This window comes from Crocuta crocuta, unplaced genomic scaffold, assembly GCF_008692635.1.
Source record: "Crocuta crocuta isolate KB4526 unplaced genomic scaffold, BGI_CrCroc_1.0 scaffold145, whole genome shotgun sequence".
Lineage (NCBI taxonomy): Eukaryota > Metazoa > Chordata > Mammalia > Carnivora > Hyaenidae > Crocuta > Crocuta crocuta.
In genome coordinates, this window is record NW_027530857.1 from 430,423 (window position 1) to 447,046 (window position 16,624).

Sequence of the window (16,624 nt, forward strand, 5' to 3'; positions counted from 1 at the left end):
TTGAAGAGCATTTGCCCATGTGGCAGTAATCCTGATTTTATATATAGTACCTTTGTATGCATTGGAAAAGGTACGGTAATTGCCACCAGAAAGCTAATATGGTTAGTTCTAGGTCAGGTATGGCTTTTATTCTACATGTATGTATATTTCATACATACATTGATCATATTTTTACTTACAATAAAAATAAATAGAATTATCACTGAAAAAATTTGCATTTATCCATTCCTATGAAGTATGGTGCCTTTGTGTATGATAGACAAATTGGTATTCTCCACCTGTCCCCATGGTAATGTTCTACAAAACAGCTCAAATAAATCATCGTTCCTTTTTCTAAGATTCACTTGACAGAAATAAGTTCTAAACATATAGCCCTAAGTATGGGTGAAAGTATTGTGTATTCGTGTTTCCCTTTAGTGGACACACCTAACTCCTCCTGAGTGTGCTGGAGAATAGAAGTTGAGTGTGAAGAGCAGGAACGATGGGGCGCGTTCATAGTTCTCCGAGCAGGTCCTACGCACCCCTGTAACAGCTCTCCAGAAGCACGGGAAGGGCTTTGTTGTCATTCAGAATTTTTCCCTGGAAGATTTTTGGTTCACTTCTCCTTGTTTTTTTAAAAAATTTCCAATAATCTTCTCTTTCCTTCTGAGACCTTATTTGGGATAGTTGTGTTAAAATAGTCTTGTCTCAAGTATAGTGGTGTTTGAGAGCTGACTGTGCTAGGCTGTCTCCTGAATGTATACATTGAGTCTTCATCCGTATAGTTACTATACAGACGGCAGCCTCCTTTTGCAAAGGAAGCCACTGAGGCAGTTGGAGGTGAGGTGAACAGCCCACGGTCCTGCAGCTTAGTGGCAGTCAGGACGTAAGGCCCGTAGAGCTTGTGCTCTGAATTTGCTACTCCATACTGTGGGAAGTGCCCTGTTTTATAAAGAAGATTGTGGACTGAATATAAACACTATATAGGATAAAGTAATACTGTGTAAGTTTAAAGTTTAACTGCAGGAAACAAGTTAACAGTGTAAAGATGAACTTCCTTCCCCTTTAACTTAAAATAAATGAGTATCATGAATAAGTCCTAAATAGAAATTACTTAGTTCTTGAGGAAATGAAAGAAGGAAAGGTAAACTTTAACTTGAAAACTTTTTTTTGTTTTTTTTGATTCTTTCACTCTTGAAGCACTTTAAAGTTTGAATAGTAAATGAGATTTAGTGGGAACCCAAGTAAAGGTTGTTTTTCAGTAACAAGTTCTGATATATCCAGAGTACTAGGAGGTACACGACACATTAAAATCTCTCTCCTTCCTCTTTAGCCCTGACTGCGCTTGCTGTTTTAGTTCTTCCATCACAGTATTCACATATTTTCTTACTTCTGGGCGTTGTTTTCATGCTGCTGCTTGGAGTTTTCTTTTTCGTGGGGACTATTCCTTCCCAAATCTTTGTTTATTCCATAGGATAGAATTGAAATGCCATAGAAATAATAGAAGCCCTTTTTTAGTCTCCCTGAAATCTCTCTTCATTGTGATGTTCTACGGGCTGCATTTTGCTTCAAGGAATGAATACTTGAAGCTTTCTTACTTGAACAGTATTTTTTTTTCTTAATGTTTGTTTATTTTTGAGAGAGAGGCAGAGTACAAGCAGGGGAAGGGGCAGAGAGAGAGACACACACACACCCCCACACACCGAAGCAGGCTCCAGGCCCTGAGCTGTCTGTATAGAGTTTGACGCAGGGCTTGAACTCAAGAACATGAGAGAGTGACCTGAGCCAAAGTTGGATGCTCAGCTGACTGAGCCAGCCAGCCCCACTTGCTTGAACAGTATTTTAATTTTGAGACACTTATGCTTAATGTTGGTCCTGTTTCCTGGAATGGCATTTTCCAAGTTACCTTTTCTTCGTGCTTTCCCAGGGAAGATTATTGTCCCTTCTCAAGGCCCACTCCACGGTCATTTGCTAATACTGCCTACAGTGCCCGCTGTGTTAATTATTTCTCTCTCCTTCACAGAGCACTTTGAAGATAGGAACTCTGTTTAGGGTTTTACAAATAACCTCATCTTATTCTAGGAAGCAGTTGAAGCAAGTTAGGTTTGATATTTGCATGTGCTTGTCCTTTTGAGCTCTGTAAGAGCCTTTAATAACCTTATTCGTATTTTCATATTCGTGCTTTTCATATTCATAAATATTTGAATTTGTGCAGAGGTACACTTGAATATCATATTTACACGTACCAGTATGTGAGGGTGGCATATCATGTTATGTTACAGCGTAGAACAGAAGCTGGGTGGTCAATTCTAGATTGCAGGAACTGATGATTTTTCCATGTTAGTATTTCCTACTGTCTTGACGGAAGAGAATAAAAGTTGTTTGAGTAAAACAGATTAACAGTCTTTTTTAAAATAATTGAACATTGTCTAAATATGACATTCTTTAAGGTTTCTCTGCTTTTTGAAATCTCCACTAGCCCGTTTGTTTCACCCAGCACTTAGTCTCTCCACAGACATTTCGTGGGAGGATGGAGCTGGTCTTCCTCATGTTAAAAGAGTAAAAGGATGTTCTGATTTGAGAATACTTCTTCCTAAATTAAAATTTTTTTTCATCTGAAAAAAAAAAAACATAAAAACATCTTTCTAATTTTGAGGGGTTCATATATTCTCAAATCCATCTGTGTCAGGGCTGGACACACCTTTCAGGTGTGGGCTTTACGGATCATTTAATCCTGTTAAATCATTTAATCATTTAGTCCTGCTGGGTTAGAACCTGAGCAGAAGCTGAAGTTTAGAAAAGTTAGGGGATGTGTACAAGTCACAGAAGTAGCGAGATGTGCACCTGGGATTGAAGGCATTTCTTCACAACAGCCACCTGTAGTGTGTTCTTCATAATGAAGGGGGAGGGAGGTGTCATTGGGCCTAATTATAAGTATTCCGTTGGGGGGCACCAAAGTGCTATGTTGGGAGTCTTGAACCATATAGGTTTGAAAATCTAGTTTTATTGAATTTGGCCTAAAATCATTGAAAATTAGGATCTAGTCATTCTAAGGCAGAGTTTTTCTTGGAGGTCAAATTTTGTAAAGGAGTGCTATTAATTAGAACTTTCTGTGATAAAGGACATGCTGTGTATCTCAACAGACTGTTGAGAATGGTGGCCACTGGCCGCATGTGATTATTGAGAATTGAGATGTGGCTAGCATTCGTGAAGGACTGAGTATTAAATTGCATTTAATATATTAAATTTGAGTAGGCACAGTTGGCTACCATATGGCACAGCATGACTCTATGCCTATTGATGCAGTAGATGTTTCAGGTAGGGTCATGTCTGTAGTTACGTGTAAATATGTTTGTTAATTAGGCCAAATTTGAGTTTCATCACGGTGACTATGAGAAGCAGTTTCTGCATGTACTGAGCCGCAAGGACAAGACTGGGATTGTTGTCAACAACCCTAACCAGTCAGTGTTTCTCTTCATTGACAGACAGCACTTGCAGGTAAGCGTTTTTTAATTTTTTTTGTTTTGTTTTCCTTCTTAACTCATTTAAAATGCTTATTCGTTAGGGGCGCCTGGGTGGCTCAGTCAGTTAAGCGTTTAGCGTTCTTGGTTTTGGTTCAGGTCATGATCTCACATTTTGTGAATTTGAGCCATGTGGAGCCTGCTTGGGATTCTCTGTCTCCCCCTCTCTGCTCCGTCCTCACTCCTGTTCACGGGCTCACTCGCTCTCTCTCAAAATAAATAAACTTAAAAAAAAAAAACTTGTTAGCAAACATTTTTTTAAAATGTTTATTTTATCTTTGAGAGAGAACGAGTGCAAGTGGGGGAGGGACAGAAAGAGAGGGAGACAGGCTCCGAAGCAGGCTCTGCACTTATCGCAGAGAACCTGATGTGGGGCTCGAACTCACAAACGGGGAGATCCGGCTGAGCCAGCCAGGCATCCCAGCAGACTATTTTCCATACGTGTTAATTGATTAATTCTGTTTTGCCGCTTCAAAACTGCATGATTTTTGAAGTTCTTTAAAAATCAAAAAATCAGAAGCTATCCTGGACCTTGTTCTAGAACAGTGGTTTCCGGCCGTATGCTTGCTGCAAATTGGAACTACCTGGGAGCTTGGAAAAGTCATGATGCCGGTAAACTCCAGTAAACTTAAAACAGTAGCGGTTTAATAAACCCTGTGGTAGAGCTTTCTGATGTTGAGGATGGTCAGCAGATCATAGCAGATTCTTAAATATGTAGATTCTCAGGCCCTACCTCAGTCCTCCTCGGTCGGAATCTATGTTCTGAACAAAATCCTCAGGTAGTCAGTAATACATTAAGCTTTGAGAAGCTCTAGCCTCAGATCTTTTAAATAAAACTCTGGAGGCGCCTGGGTGACTCACGGTTCCTGAGTTCCAGCCTCTTGTCAGGCTCTGTCTGGAGCCTGCTTCGGATTCTGTGTCTCCGTCTCTCTGCCCCTACCCTGCTCGCTCTCTGTCTCTCAAAATGAAGACATAAAAATTTTTTTTAAAGAAAATTATTTTTAAAAATCTGAAGGGATAAAATACATCTGTATTTAATAGATCTAAATGTGTTTTAAATAAGCACTTTTCAATTTAAGCAATGCAGGTATTCCTGATTATTTTTTATTCTGTACAACATTGTCTGTCTCCTCAAACCTAAACCTGAGTATCATCATTTAGAATTTATAACAGATATTTTGTTATTAACCTTTAAAAATAGCATCATTTCAATTACCATTCATTCAGCAAATGAATGCTTGCCAGGGGCTGTACACCAGTGGACACAATCGACAGCAGTCTGTCATCGAGGACTCCCGTCCTGCGATGGGGCCGGGGGGGAGGGGGGGTGTGTGTGCAGCAATAGGGAAGTACAGTATGCAGTTCACCAGTGACGAGTGCTGAAGTTCATTTCAGTGGAGGCATTTCATACAAGTAACAGAAAAACCATATGTCTTGGGTGGGTTTTGGGGGTTCTCTTTCCTGTTTCATCTTTACCTTAGCTCTCTTATGGTGGCTATTTTGAAGTTGCTTAATTTTCCTTTTTTAACTACTGGTAGTGTACTTTCATTTGAGTAACTTATTGAGATAATACTGGATAGCAGGCTCTTGACTTAATATTATGGAAGCCACAACAGAAAATGAGAAGAATGTAAGCTGAGAAGAAGGGCAGAGGGGGAGAGAGAGAATATTAAGCAGGCTTCACACTCAGCTCAGAACCCAGTGCAGGGTTCAGTGCCACAACCCTGGGATCATGACTTGAGCCAAAATTAAAAAGTCAGACGCTCAACTGACTGAGCCACCTTGGTGCCCCATTATCATACGAATATATAGATCAATAATACTATATAGAAATGGCTAATGGCTTGAAGGAGTAACTTCGCTAAATAAGTAGTAAGTTTTCTCCTGTTTTATATCAAGGTCAGATGTTTGTACTTTATGAAGCAGATAGCTTGAATCCTTTTAATGAAAAAATTGTAAGCTCATCAGCTAAGTTGATGTTGTAGGTAGGGTGACCAGCTCTCTGTCTGTCTGCAATGCCCTGATTTGTGCATTGAAAGTCCCAAGTCCTAGGAACCTGAATCCTGGGCAGCGTGATGGCTGATGTCCATGCTCACCGTAGATGCATCTGGTCTCCAGCGCTCTTAGGTGCCTCTCCCACTCAGGCTGTCCCTGGGCTTCCTGACCCACAGCTGAGTGGCCATACTTGGCCCATAACAAGGAATGAGGGACCTGACTGGATGGCGACACTGCGCATTAGGTTCCATCCTTGCAGAGCTGGACGAACGTGAGCTCCCGGCACCCTCACAACAGGCCTGGGAGGCGTAGCTCTTGTTACTCTCGTTTTAGAGGTGAGGAAACCAGGAAACTGAATTAGTTGATCAGAATCCTCTAGCGGAGATCTTGGGTCCTTCATCATCATCATACAAGATGTATGAAAAGAGCTAGACCAACTGCTGATTTTGGAGGGAATGTGGTGGAGAGGCGTGTGCCTGGAGCCTGGGTTCTCAGCCACATGCAGCCGATTACTGGCTATGAAATCTTGGACAGGGAACTTATGTGAGCGTGGGTGTTTTTTGTTAAATTGTGCAAATGATATTCATAAGGTGGTTGGAGCATTTAAATTGAAAAAAATGGGGGCACCCGGGTGGCTCATTCGGTTAAGCGTCTGACTATTGGTTTTGGCTCAGGTCATGACCTCATGGTTTTGTGGGTTCGAGCCCCGTGTCGGGCACTGCACTGGCAGTGTGGAGCCCAATTGGGATTCTCTGTCTCCCTCTCTCCCTGGCTCTCCCAAATCATGCACCCGCATGCTCTCTCTTTCTAAAAGTAAATAACCTTAAAAAATTTCTTTAAAGTGAAAAAATGTACGTGCATTATGTGGTTTATATATGGAAGCTGATTTTTTTTTTTTTTTTTAAGGTGCTGTAGTGAACTTTGAAGGTGGGCAGGTCTGGGTTTATTTAGATTCCATCTTCCGCTTACTAGCAGTGGTGCTCTGTGCAAGCACCTAACAACACACTCGGCATAAATTAGATGTTAAGTAGTAACTATTTATTTTAATGTTTGAGAGGGAGAGCTGGGGAGGGGCAGAGACCGAAGGGAAGAGAGGACCCCAAGCAGGTTTTGCACTGTCAGCACGGAGCCCAGCGCCGTTTTCAGACTCCCGAACCAGGGAGCTCATGACCTGAACTGAAATCAAGAGTTGGACGTTCAACTGACTGAGCCACCCAGGTGCCCCTAGTAACTGCTTTTCAAAAATAGTAACTAAAGAGTTTTATTCCTCTGGCAATACTTTCGCTTTCTTGCAGTCCTTTACCCCAGGTTATGCTTCAGTCTTTTTTCCCTACTTCTAATCTTCCACTGTGACACATTTGTTGTCTTTCTGTCCACGGACTGTGGCTTCAGATTTCTGCTTAGATCTGTCTCTCTGGCTTTTAACCTTTAACAAGTTGTCCATGGTTGACTTTTCTGATTTTCAATTTTTTGCTTTAAATAAACTCTATAAACATTTATTTAGTTTATAATCATGTTTATTCTTTCTGTATTTATCTGGCAAGGTTTTGTCTTTCTGACTAGACTGGTTCCGGTGGGTACAGACCATAATTTATTACCTGAGTCTGTGTGCTTCAGTCCTGTGTTCATAACTGCTTAATAGAATTATGGGAGATTGACTTCATGTGACAGTTGATCGACTCTGTAAACGTCTTTATTAAGATTATTAAAATGGTTCCCCTTCCAGACTCCAAAAAACAAAGCTACAATCTTCAAGTTATGCAGCATCTGCCTCTACCTGCCGCAGGAGCAGCTCACCCACTGGGCAGTTGGCACCGTAGAGGATCACCTCCATCCCTACCTGCCGGAATAGAGGATTGGCCAGCCAAGTGGAGACGATCAGAGTGCAGCAGCAGTTTGTTTTCTTGTTTTCTTACACTTTATTTCAGAGTTTAAAGAAAATGGACTCATGCACAGAACACTATGCATTTTTGAAACTTGTTCATCCTGGATTTTTTTTTTTTTTTTAATTGTGTCTCAGAACTGAAAACCAAGTAGGTGTCTTCTGCACGGACTGTGAAAGGAGCTGCTCTGCACGTTTGCTGCACTGCATCAGCGTCTGCTAAAAATGTGAAACGGAAGGACCGTGTACACTGAAATGCTTACATGTATCTGAAAGCACAAGGTGATACTCATTTTTGATGGTCTTTCCATTTGTGCTGGTTTTTGCCTCTCTGACCTCTGTCATCGGTATTTAGAGGGTAAGACATGAATGTAAAAGGCGTACATAACATTTAAAGAAACCGAATAGCTTTGCCGTAATCACCGTTGTTCCAGAGCACTGTCAGATTCACTGTGTGTCAGTGACCACAAGTGGTTGTTTAAAAAATAAAATAAAATAAAATACAACCACGGGAAAGAAATCTTTTAAGGGAAAAAAAAAAAGCATCTCATTGTAGGCATTCTTGCCTCATGTTTTACTGGGCCATGTTTGTTTCCTGGTACTCATAAATGTATGTATTTTATTTCCAGATCTCTTTCCCCGAGTTGTTATAAAAGAGTATTCTGCTGAATGTGGATACGGTCAGACACATGAAAGCAGATCTGGAGTCTGAAGTAGTGAACGCAGCTGTAAAACTGAGAAGTCCATTCATAGCTGCAGAAACCATGCTAGGGAGAGGACTTTCCTTTTTGGTTTTTGTTTTTTGTTTTTAAAGAGAAGAGGTTTTTATTACAAAGAATACAGTGAATTGTGCAGAAATACTGGTTTCTACACCGTCCTAAAGGAAAACTTAGGAGGGTTTCTTGGACTAGAAAAAAGTTATTAAAGTTGGGATCTTAAATTGTTTAAAAAAAAACACACAAAACATTGAGTGTCAAAGCTCTAAAAGCAGAACTCATTTAGTGCAATGAACCTAAGGAAAGACTACTGTATAGTTTTTTGTTTTTTCTTTTTACTGAAGAGAAGCTTTGCTTACAGCTTGCACACTTCTATGGGGTAAATCTGAATGATCGTACTCCTTTGGAGTAGAACTTAGTGCTTACTGGTTTCCAATTGTATTTAGCTTCTGGTTGGAATTTGGAAAAAAAAAAAAAAATGAAAACCTAAATAAAATAGGTGAAAGTTCCCTGACTATTCAGGTGAATACACAAAACTTTGAAGTGGTAGCTTTTTTTTTCCCCAAGCCACTGGGTAGGTGTTACTGATGACCTGGGGGTTATTTTACAGTCCATGGTACATACACAGTGAATTCAGGACAGAAAAAAGCAGCTGCATTTGTAATTTCAAGAATAGGAATCAAAGAGGGGCGCCTGAGTGGCTTAGTCGGTTAAGCGTCCGACTTTCGCTCAGGTCATGATCTCGCGGTTCGTGGGTTCGAGCCCCGCGTCGGGCTCTGTGCTGACTGCCAGCTCAGAGCCTGGAGCCTGTTTCGGTCTGTGACACCCTCTCTCTCTGACCCTCCCCTGCTCACGCTGTCTCTCTCTCTCTTTCTCTCTCCTAGAAAGAAATAAAAAACATTAAAAAAAAAAAAAAAGGAATCAAAGACATTTTGTAAGCTTTAACAGTTCTCAAGTTGGCCGTGTCCCTTGCTTCATGGAAAAGAAAAAGTTTTTTAAAGTAGGCGCCACATCCAGTGTGGGACTCGGACTCCCGACCCTGATTTCATGACTCACATGCTCCACGAACTGAGCCAGCCAGGCACTCCCAAGAAATATTCCTAATTTGACATGTTTCCTCATCGATTGAAAAATAGAATCTACTTGAAATAATGGCTTTGGATGTTTCTCGTGGCGAGGTCCTGCCTGAAACTTCCACAAGCGAGGTGGAAAGGGTTACAGAGGTTTGGTAACCTGCCCAGGCTCACATCCGGAGTGGGGAAGGTTTAAACCCAGGCTGGCTGTGTCTGTAGGATCCAGATCTACATTATTGTACTATGTTGAGTTATACTTGTAAATCAGTTTTTTAAGTTTTTATTTTCGAGTAAGTTTAGAAAAGTTGTAATACAGGAAACTCTTGTATAACCTTTACCCACGTCTTAGCCACATTTTCCCCCCACTTTTTCTACACATGTATTTATACGTTATTTCTGAACGATTTGAGCATTTGGTACATATCTCACAGGTACATCTTTATTCCTTACTTCCTAGTGCTTTAGCTTATGTCCCAAGTACAAGGATATTCTTCTAGAACACAGTAAAGTTACCCGATTTCAGGAAATGCGGTGTTGATATACCTTCAGCTGTCCATATCCAGTTTTAATTGTCCTAATACCCTTGAGTCTTTTTAAACCATTGCATGTAGCTGTCACATCTCCTCTGATCTGAAACAGGCCCTTAGCCTTTGTTTAATGACCTTGGCATTTTTGAAGAGTAGGCTGATTTTTTTTTTTTAATATAAAGTGTTCCTCATTTTGCATTTGAATGCTATTTCTTCACGGTTAAATTTTGGATTATGCATTCTGGCCAGCACACAGTTTAAGTGACCTTACTCCAGTTAATAGCCAGAAGTGCACTGTCAAGTTGCTCTTTGTCGATGTTAACTTTGATTGGTCAAGGTGGTGGCCTGTTTGTACATTGTAAAGTTACTGTTTTTCCCCCTTGAAACCAAGAAGCAATCTGGGAAGCAACATGGGAGTACCTTGTGCTTTATCAGGAGCACCACTGATGAGTTCTGATTTTTGCTGTAACCAGTCTTTCACTAGGATCACTACAAATTAGTAATTTTCCATGATTTGCCCTTTTCTCCACATCTATCAGCATTTTACAAGGAAGACCCCACCTAACTCTTTCATAGAGTATCTACCTAAATGGTGTGGATTCATTTTTCTCAAAGCTGCATAGTTTGCATGGCTCTTGCCATTTTAACTTGAACACTTGCTTGCTCTCAAGGCACAAGAAATGTTCACGTCAACTTCCCTGTCTCAGCCCCCTAGCCCTGGAATCAGCTATTTTCTCCAAGGAGCCCAGTTTCCTTTTAGAGGGAAATATTAGAAATCAAGAACTGGGTGCCTTGTGTGCTTACTGTTAGGAAGAAGTTTGCTGCTGTTCTTTGAGCACAGATCAGCATGTATTCTTAAACAAGCAAAAGATACGCAACCTTTAACTGTTGGTAGTGTTTCCAAACTTAAAGTTGCTTCTCTTTTTTTTTTTGATGTTTAGTTAGTGAAATCCTCGGAAGACCCCATGATGCAGAAATGAAATATTAAGAATGCCGTGATCAATAGAACTTGAGAAGTGGACTGATTTGTGATTTAATCTTTCTGATCCCATATTGTGATCCGCATGGTTTTACTCTAGGTATTAATGAAAGGGGATAATCGTATGTTTTTCTCCCTGCCCTTAATATAAAATATGCCAGTCCTGTAATACATTCTTTTCTTTTTTTTTTTTTTTTTAAGTTTATTTTGAGAGAGAATGAGCAGGGGAAGGGCAGAGAGAGATGGGGAGAGAATCCCAAGCATGCTCTGCACCATCAGCTTGAAGCCCGATGCAGGGCTCAAACTCACGAACCATGAGATGATGACCTGAGCCAAAATCGAGAGTTGGATGCTCGATTGAGCCACCCAGGCAACTGCAAGAAATTGTGTATCAGAAAAACAGCACATCCGTTGGACTATTTACTGTTTCACCTCTGTGCTTTGCCTCAGACTTCCTTCACTATTTTAGGCTATATGGCTCAATATATTTCATTTTCCCTTATGGGCTATGTTTCATCTATTTTGAAGTTTCATAGTTTTGAAACTGGGTTTTTAAAAACCATAGCAGTTATTTTAAGAGCTGAGAAGGACCTAAATTCACAGCTTAACCATTTATATTTTCCTAAGAACTTAAAATAGTTTAACATTGGACTTTAGTTTTAAGGTAATCTCATTTCGAAATCGTCTTGCTAGCATCTTGCTTTACCTGACTTTTCAGAGACCCTTTCAGCTAAGAATGTTTCCATCCGAGTATCATATGCAGAAGATTACGAACTGAAGAGGTTTAAAATGAAGTGTCTCACTCAATGTCTATGTCATTTTCCCCAAAGAAAAGATTTCTTCACTACTTCTGGTTGTGCTAATTTATTTTGAAAGTTACATCTGTTCAAGTCAACGCCTAGTGTTTGCTGTCCGGTACCTTCTTGATAGTCTGGTATTATGGGCTTCCCACGTGTTTTGTGTGTCTGCCTTGTGCTACTAATTTTCCTGTGGCCTTCTTCGTCACATCCACGGAGGCAAATGCAAGGGTTTTTCCCTGCTTCAGGACATATGCTGTTATCACGATTTCTTCTCCTATTTTAGCAGGTGACATGTACCTTGAAGGGAAACAAATTTAAATATAGTTAACAGCAAATAATTTATTAAAATTCTCTATTTTTGAAAGAGAACAAACGCAGGCACTTGAGTGGGGGAGGGCAGAGAGGGGGACAGAGGATTCCAAGCGGGCTGTGCTCTGACAGCAGGACTCCCAAACCCACATCATGACCTGAGCCGAAGTTGGATGGGTGCTCAACCAACTGAGCCACTTGGGCGCACCTTAAAATTTTTTGAAACTACTTTTATTTTCCTTTAAAAATAGTTAAGAATAGTATCCATACGTTTTCTGTCCTACCAGAATTGAATGGCTGGTCTTGACCAAGTTCATCTTCCCATATCCATACAAGTTTCTTTTCCCATAAATATGAGAAGGGGGTCCTGCCCACCACCCTGCACACGCATGTACACATACACACACTGAAGTTTCCTCTATTTATTTGGGGCTGGTGAAAGATTTTTCCCCAGCTTTTATTCTGCTAAGTCCGGGGTGAAGTGTTACTGGTGTCTGTCTACACAGCAGGTTCCTCCTTACCTGCAGTTTGACTTCCCATAGCTTGAGTGCCCTGTGGTCCAGAGAGAAGCAGATGGTCCTCCTGATACTGTCAGAAGGTCAACAGTGGCCTAACGCTGCACCCCTGCCTACCTCTTCCCTCCCGGCATCTCCTGCTGTAGGCAATTCCTCCTCTCCCAGCCTCACTAGGAGGATGAGGACAGTACAAGGTAGTTTGAGAGACCACATTCACATAACATTACTGTATATTACGCTCATTCTATATGATCATCATCCTTGTTAACCTTACTGTGCCTAGTTGATAAACTGTACCGCACGTATGTGTATATAGGGCTTGGTACCACCTGCGGATTCAGGCATCCACTGGGGGTCTCGGGACATATCCCGTGGGTAAGAGGGGGCTACTCATCTGTCAATATTTAGAATTCACTCAACTGCACGAGTAAATTCTGCAGTTTACTGCACTTAAAACGGCTTAAATGTGAGGACTATGAGGAATTAATACTGGCTCCTTAGATTGCTGGTGATGAGCTGTGTGCATTTTTTAAGCGCAACACTTCCCATCTCATTCTTAAGTTGTCATTTCTTTTTGAAATATCGACACTAAACCTTTGAGACTGTGTGTTCAAGTGGGTCAGTTTTTGAAGCTCAGGCAGTTCGTGACGGAAGCGATGTCTGACTTACTAAAGACTCTCTAGGCTTACGACAGCAGCAGTGGGATCTCAGAAGATCCTGAAAGGCAGTGCCAGGTTTGAAGATCTCCGCTCTGGGTAGAGGCTCCCAAGGCCCCGTGGGATCATCAGCGGGTCCCATCCCTGCTCATGGAGTAAGTTAAGGGCTGCTGAGCACGCTCAGCAGGACCACAAGTGGAAGCCGTTCTTTCTGTGGATCTTACTTTCAAGAGCGTTTGCCTCTTGTCCTGGGATCTGTGAATGGCTCCCTCCATTTATTTCCATCGTAAAGAAGGGCTGAATTTTCTTAAGTGAGCCTAACAAAAGCTTCAGATTGTTTACACATTGGATAAGGTCACTTCCACCGCCCTCGTGTTGCGTACACTGGCTGTCCTGTGCCCCCGGTAAGAACCCCTCTTCCGCTGTGCAGACGGGAAAAGCAGCCGTCCTGCATTCTAGCGGCCGGACTGGCACAAGTCCTAGTTAGTACTGGAGCCGGGTCTTTTACATCTGGAAACCCCTGACTCCGCAGGCATTATCAGCGCGAGCGACAGCCTGATGTCTGGGGTGCTGCTTCCTGGTCACACAGCTCATGCCTCTGAGCCTGTTGGCTGCTGCAGGGAGAGGTCAGGACTGCAAAACCGGACACTTGTGCTCCCCCCCGACAAGGCAGTGCTGATGTATGCTCCAGGGAGGTGTAGCCCACTGTGAATTTGTCGTTCAGGCTTTTCTCTATATGCACTCAATAGAGCCCCCCTAAGGCCTCTGCACAGGTGGTGCTTTTCAGGACTGTGTGAAACCGTTACAAGTGGGAGTTTTTCCCCAACCGGTATCCATAATAGAAGCCAAAGGTCTGCTCTTTTGACAGACGTTTCCTCTGGATACATACATACACACTGCATTTGGCAATCGGCTGCTCTAATTCTAGATTCTAAGGCTCTGGGATATTCTGGGCACACCTATAAGGATGTGAACATAAGGATGACCAGCTCCGGGCACTTTCAATTTTACTTATATTATAAATGTATTAAGAATCATTGTTTGAAATGAGTTTTCACGGTAAAAAAAAGGTATTCGTAGTACAGTTTGGATACGTACGTTATGTTCATGTCGACACTGACTCCTGGTGCTCCCCCTTCTACAGATATGAGAGCCAGCGTGGATATGTTATCCACTAAGGTGGCTGTCATACCGCCGTGGAGAGTGCCATACTTATTGGCGTGGCCGTCTTCTACTTTCATTTCACAAACCAGTTTCCCAGGGGTAGCAGAGACCAGAGTCACCTAAGTGTAAAAGGAAAAAAAAAGGATTTGGGACATTCTTTAGTATTAGGAAAGCCCAAACAGCCCATCAAGAATCGTCCGATTAAACTAAGTCACCCCGGGGGCTCCTGGCTGGCTCAGTCGGTGGAGCGTGCGACTCTTGGTCTTGGGGTTGTAAGTTTGGGCCCCATGTTGGGTGTAGATTTTTTAAATTTTTTAAATTTTTTTTAATGTTTATTTTTGAGAGAGAGACAGTGCAAGTAGGAGAGGGTCAGAGAGAGGAAGACACAGAATCTGAAGCAGGCTCTAAAACAGCTGTCAGCACAGAGCCCGACGGGCTCAAACCCACAAACTGTGAGATCATGACCTGAGCTGAAGTCGGACACCCAACCGACTGAGCCACCCAGGCATTCCTTAAAAAATAAAATCTTAAGCTCAGTCACCCCAAAACAGTTGATTAGAAATTCAAATAAGTTGCCAATCTCTCTATGATAGAAATTAACCCATATATAAATTTTTTAAAAAATTTTTAATGTTTATTTTTGAGAGAGAGAGTGTGAGACAGACCTTGGGTGGGGGAGAGGCAGAGAGAGAGGGAGACACAGAATCTGAAGTAGGCTCCAGGCTCTGAGCTGTCAGCACAAAGCCCAACGTGGGGCTTGAATTCCACAAACTGTGAGATCATGATGTGAGCCGAAATCAGATGCTCAACTGACTGAGCCACCCAGGTGCCTCCTCATATATAAATTGTTCTTAAAGAAGAAGGAACATTTAGAGAAAAGACAGTAGTTTTTGTTAATCTCAACTGCAGAAATAAAATAATCTGGGGTGCCTGGGTGGCTTAGTCGGTTAAGCATCCGACTTTCGCTTAGGTCATGATCTCGCGGTTCATGGGTTCGAGCCCCGCGTCGGGCTCTGTGCTGACTGCCAGCTCGGAGCCTGGAGCCTATTTCAGAGTCTGTGACTCCCTCTCTCTCTGACCCTCCCCTGCTCACGCTGTCTCTCTCTCTCTCCTAGAAATAAATAAAAATATAAAAAAAAAAAGTTCTTAGGTTGTTAGGTGTCTTCCGAATCTGACATAACCAAGAGCTTCTATTATTCATGTTTATTATAAACGAGACCTATGGAACAGGATTTCTACACAGACAGCAAGAACCAGGAATCTGGGCTAGTCTGTTCATGCGGCAAAGGGGACAGAGGCTAGCTTGCCCAACTGTGTAGGGCCACTCCACCTGGGACTTGGCTTTCCTGCCTTACTGCAAGTATTTATTTTCAAACATTCCTGGCTGCAAGTGCAGCGTAAATGTAATAAATATTTGTCTCTTACTCTTTTCCCCCAGAGCACTACAGTCACTTGTTTGTTGAAGGGTTGAACTTTAAAGTCCTTTATAGCTCTGAAACCGAGCAACTCAGTCTCCAGCACATCGATAATCCTTTAAACAGTTCCCCACTTACGATGCCTTGACTTAGGATTTTTCAACTTCACGATGGCGCACGCCGTACGCATTCAACAGAAACGACCCCAAAGTGGGAGTCTGGATCTTTCCCCAGGCTAGCTGCGTGCGCGCAGCCCCGAGCGCTCCTAGTGCGGGGCAGTGGCAGGGAGCTCCCGGGCTGCCGCTGCATCAGGACCGTAGCAACTCTACTTAAAATTGCTCCGGGCCTATACGACCATTCCCCGTTTCCGTACAGCACTCAATAAACGACCTGAGGTATTTAACACTTTTCGCAAAACAGGCTGCGTGTTAGATGGTTTTGCCCAACTGCAGCATAAGAAGTGATCTTGAGCAAATTTAAAGCAGTCTAGGCTAAGCTGTGTAGGCTAGGCATGCTAAATGCACTTGCGACCCACCATATTCTCAACTGACAATGGGCTTATCCCGAGGTAGCCCAACCTGAAATCAAAGAAGACCTATATTTATATACACTTAGATGAAATCAACTATGCACTTGACCTAGCACATAAGGGCTCTCCATGACGGCAGCAACCATTACTGAAGTGAATTTACCCGCGCAGTCCAACAGAATCTAGCGAGAGCTACTAATTTTCAGCGCAACCCGCCCCAAATCTACTTTGGTTAGAAGCCAAGGCTTTGACTCCAATACCTTTTCCAAAACTTTATCAAAACCGCTACCACTGATCGCCTTCATCACTTCCCGCAGATTCTTTGCCAAGCAGTTCATCGTGGAGCGTTCCTGCTTCTGGGCACCGCACAAGAAGGAACCGTGCAAGAGCCGGGAGCCCCGAACTCCGCAAAAGACCGAGGACAAGCAGGGCGAAGAAACCCACGCCCTCCCCGCCCACCACGCGCACTAGGCCCGGCGTCGCGCGCTGCGGCCGACGCCCCCGCGGCTCGCGCTCTGACGTTCCGCGCCCCCTTGTGACCGTGCGCGCACGCGCCGTTTTACC

The 16,624-nt window shown here is 42.6% G+C and overlaps 2 protein-coding genes across 3 annotated transcripts in view; one reads left to right on the forward strand and one right to left on the reverse strand.

Moving 5' to 3' along the window:
- Positions 1 to 7,681, forward strand: part of CUNH6orf62 (chromosome unknown C6orf62 homolog) — a 24,578-nt gene extending 16,897 nt beyond the window's left edge. For both annotated transcript variants that reach the window (XM_077769556.1, XM_077769557.1), the window contains 2 exons: positions 3,343 to 3,477; positions 7,222 to 7,681. In XM_077769556.1, coding sequence (XP_077625682.1) covers positions 3,343 to 3,477; positions 7,222 to 7,347 — 261 coding nt within the window. In that variant the 3' untranslated portion in view covers positions 7,348 to 7,681. The remainder of the gene's footprint in view (positions 1 to 3,342; positions 3,478 to 7,221) is intronic.
- A 3,839-nt stretch (positions 7,682 to 11,520) lies between these two features.
- On the reverse strand, positions 11,521 to 16,559 carry ACOT13 (acyl-CoA thioesterase 13). Its single transcript, XM_077769558.1, has 3 exons — positions 16,321 to 16,559; positions 14,051 to 14,235; positions 11,521 to 11,769 (listed from the first exon to the last, which is right to left on the reverse strand). The coding sequence occupies exons 1-3, from the start codon at positions 16,396 to 16,398 to the stop codon at positions 11,610 to 11,612; spliced, it is 423 nt and encodes a 140-aa protein (XP_077625684.1). The 5' UTR covers positions 16,399 to 16,559; the 3' UTR covers positions 11,521 to 11,609.
- Between the last annotated feature and the right edge of the window lie 65 nt (positions 16,560 to 16,624).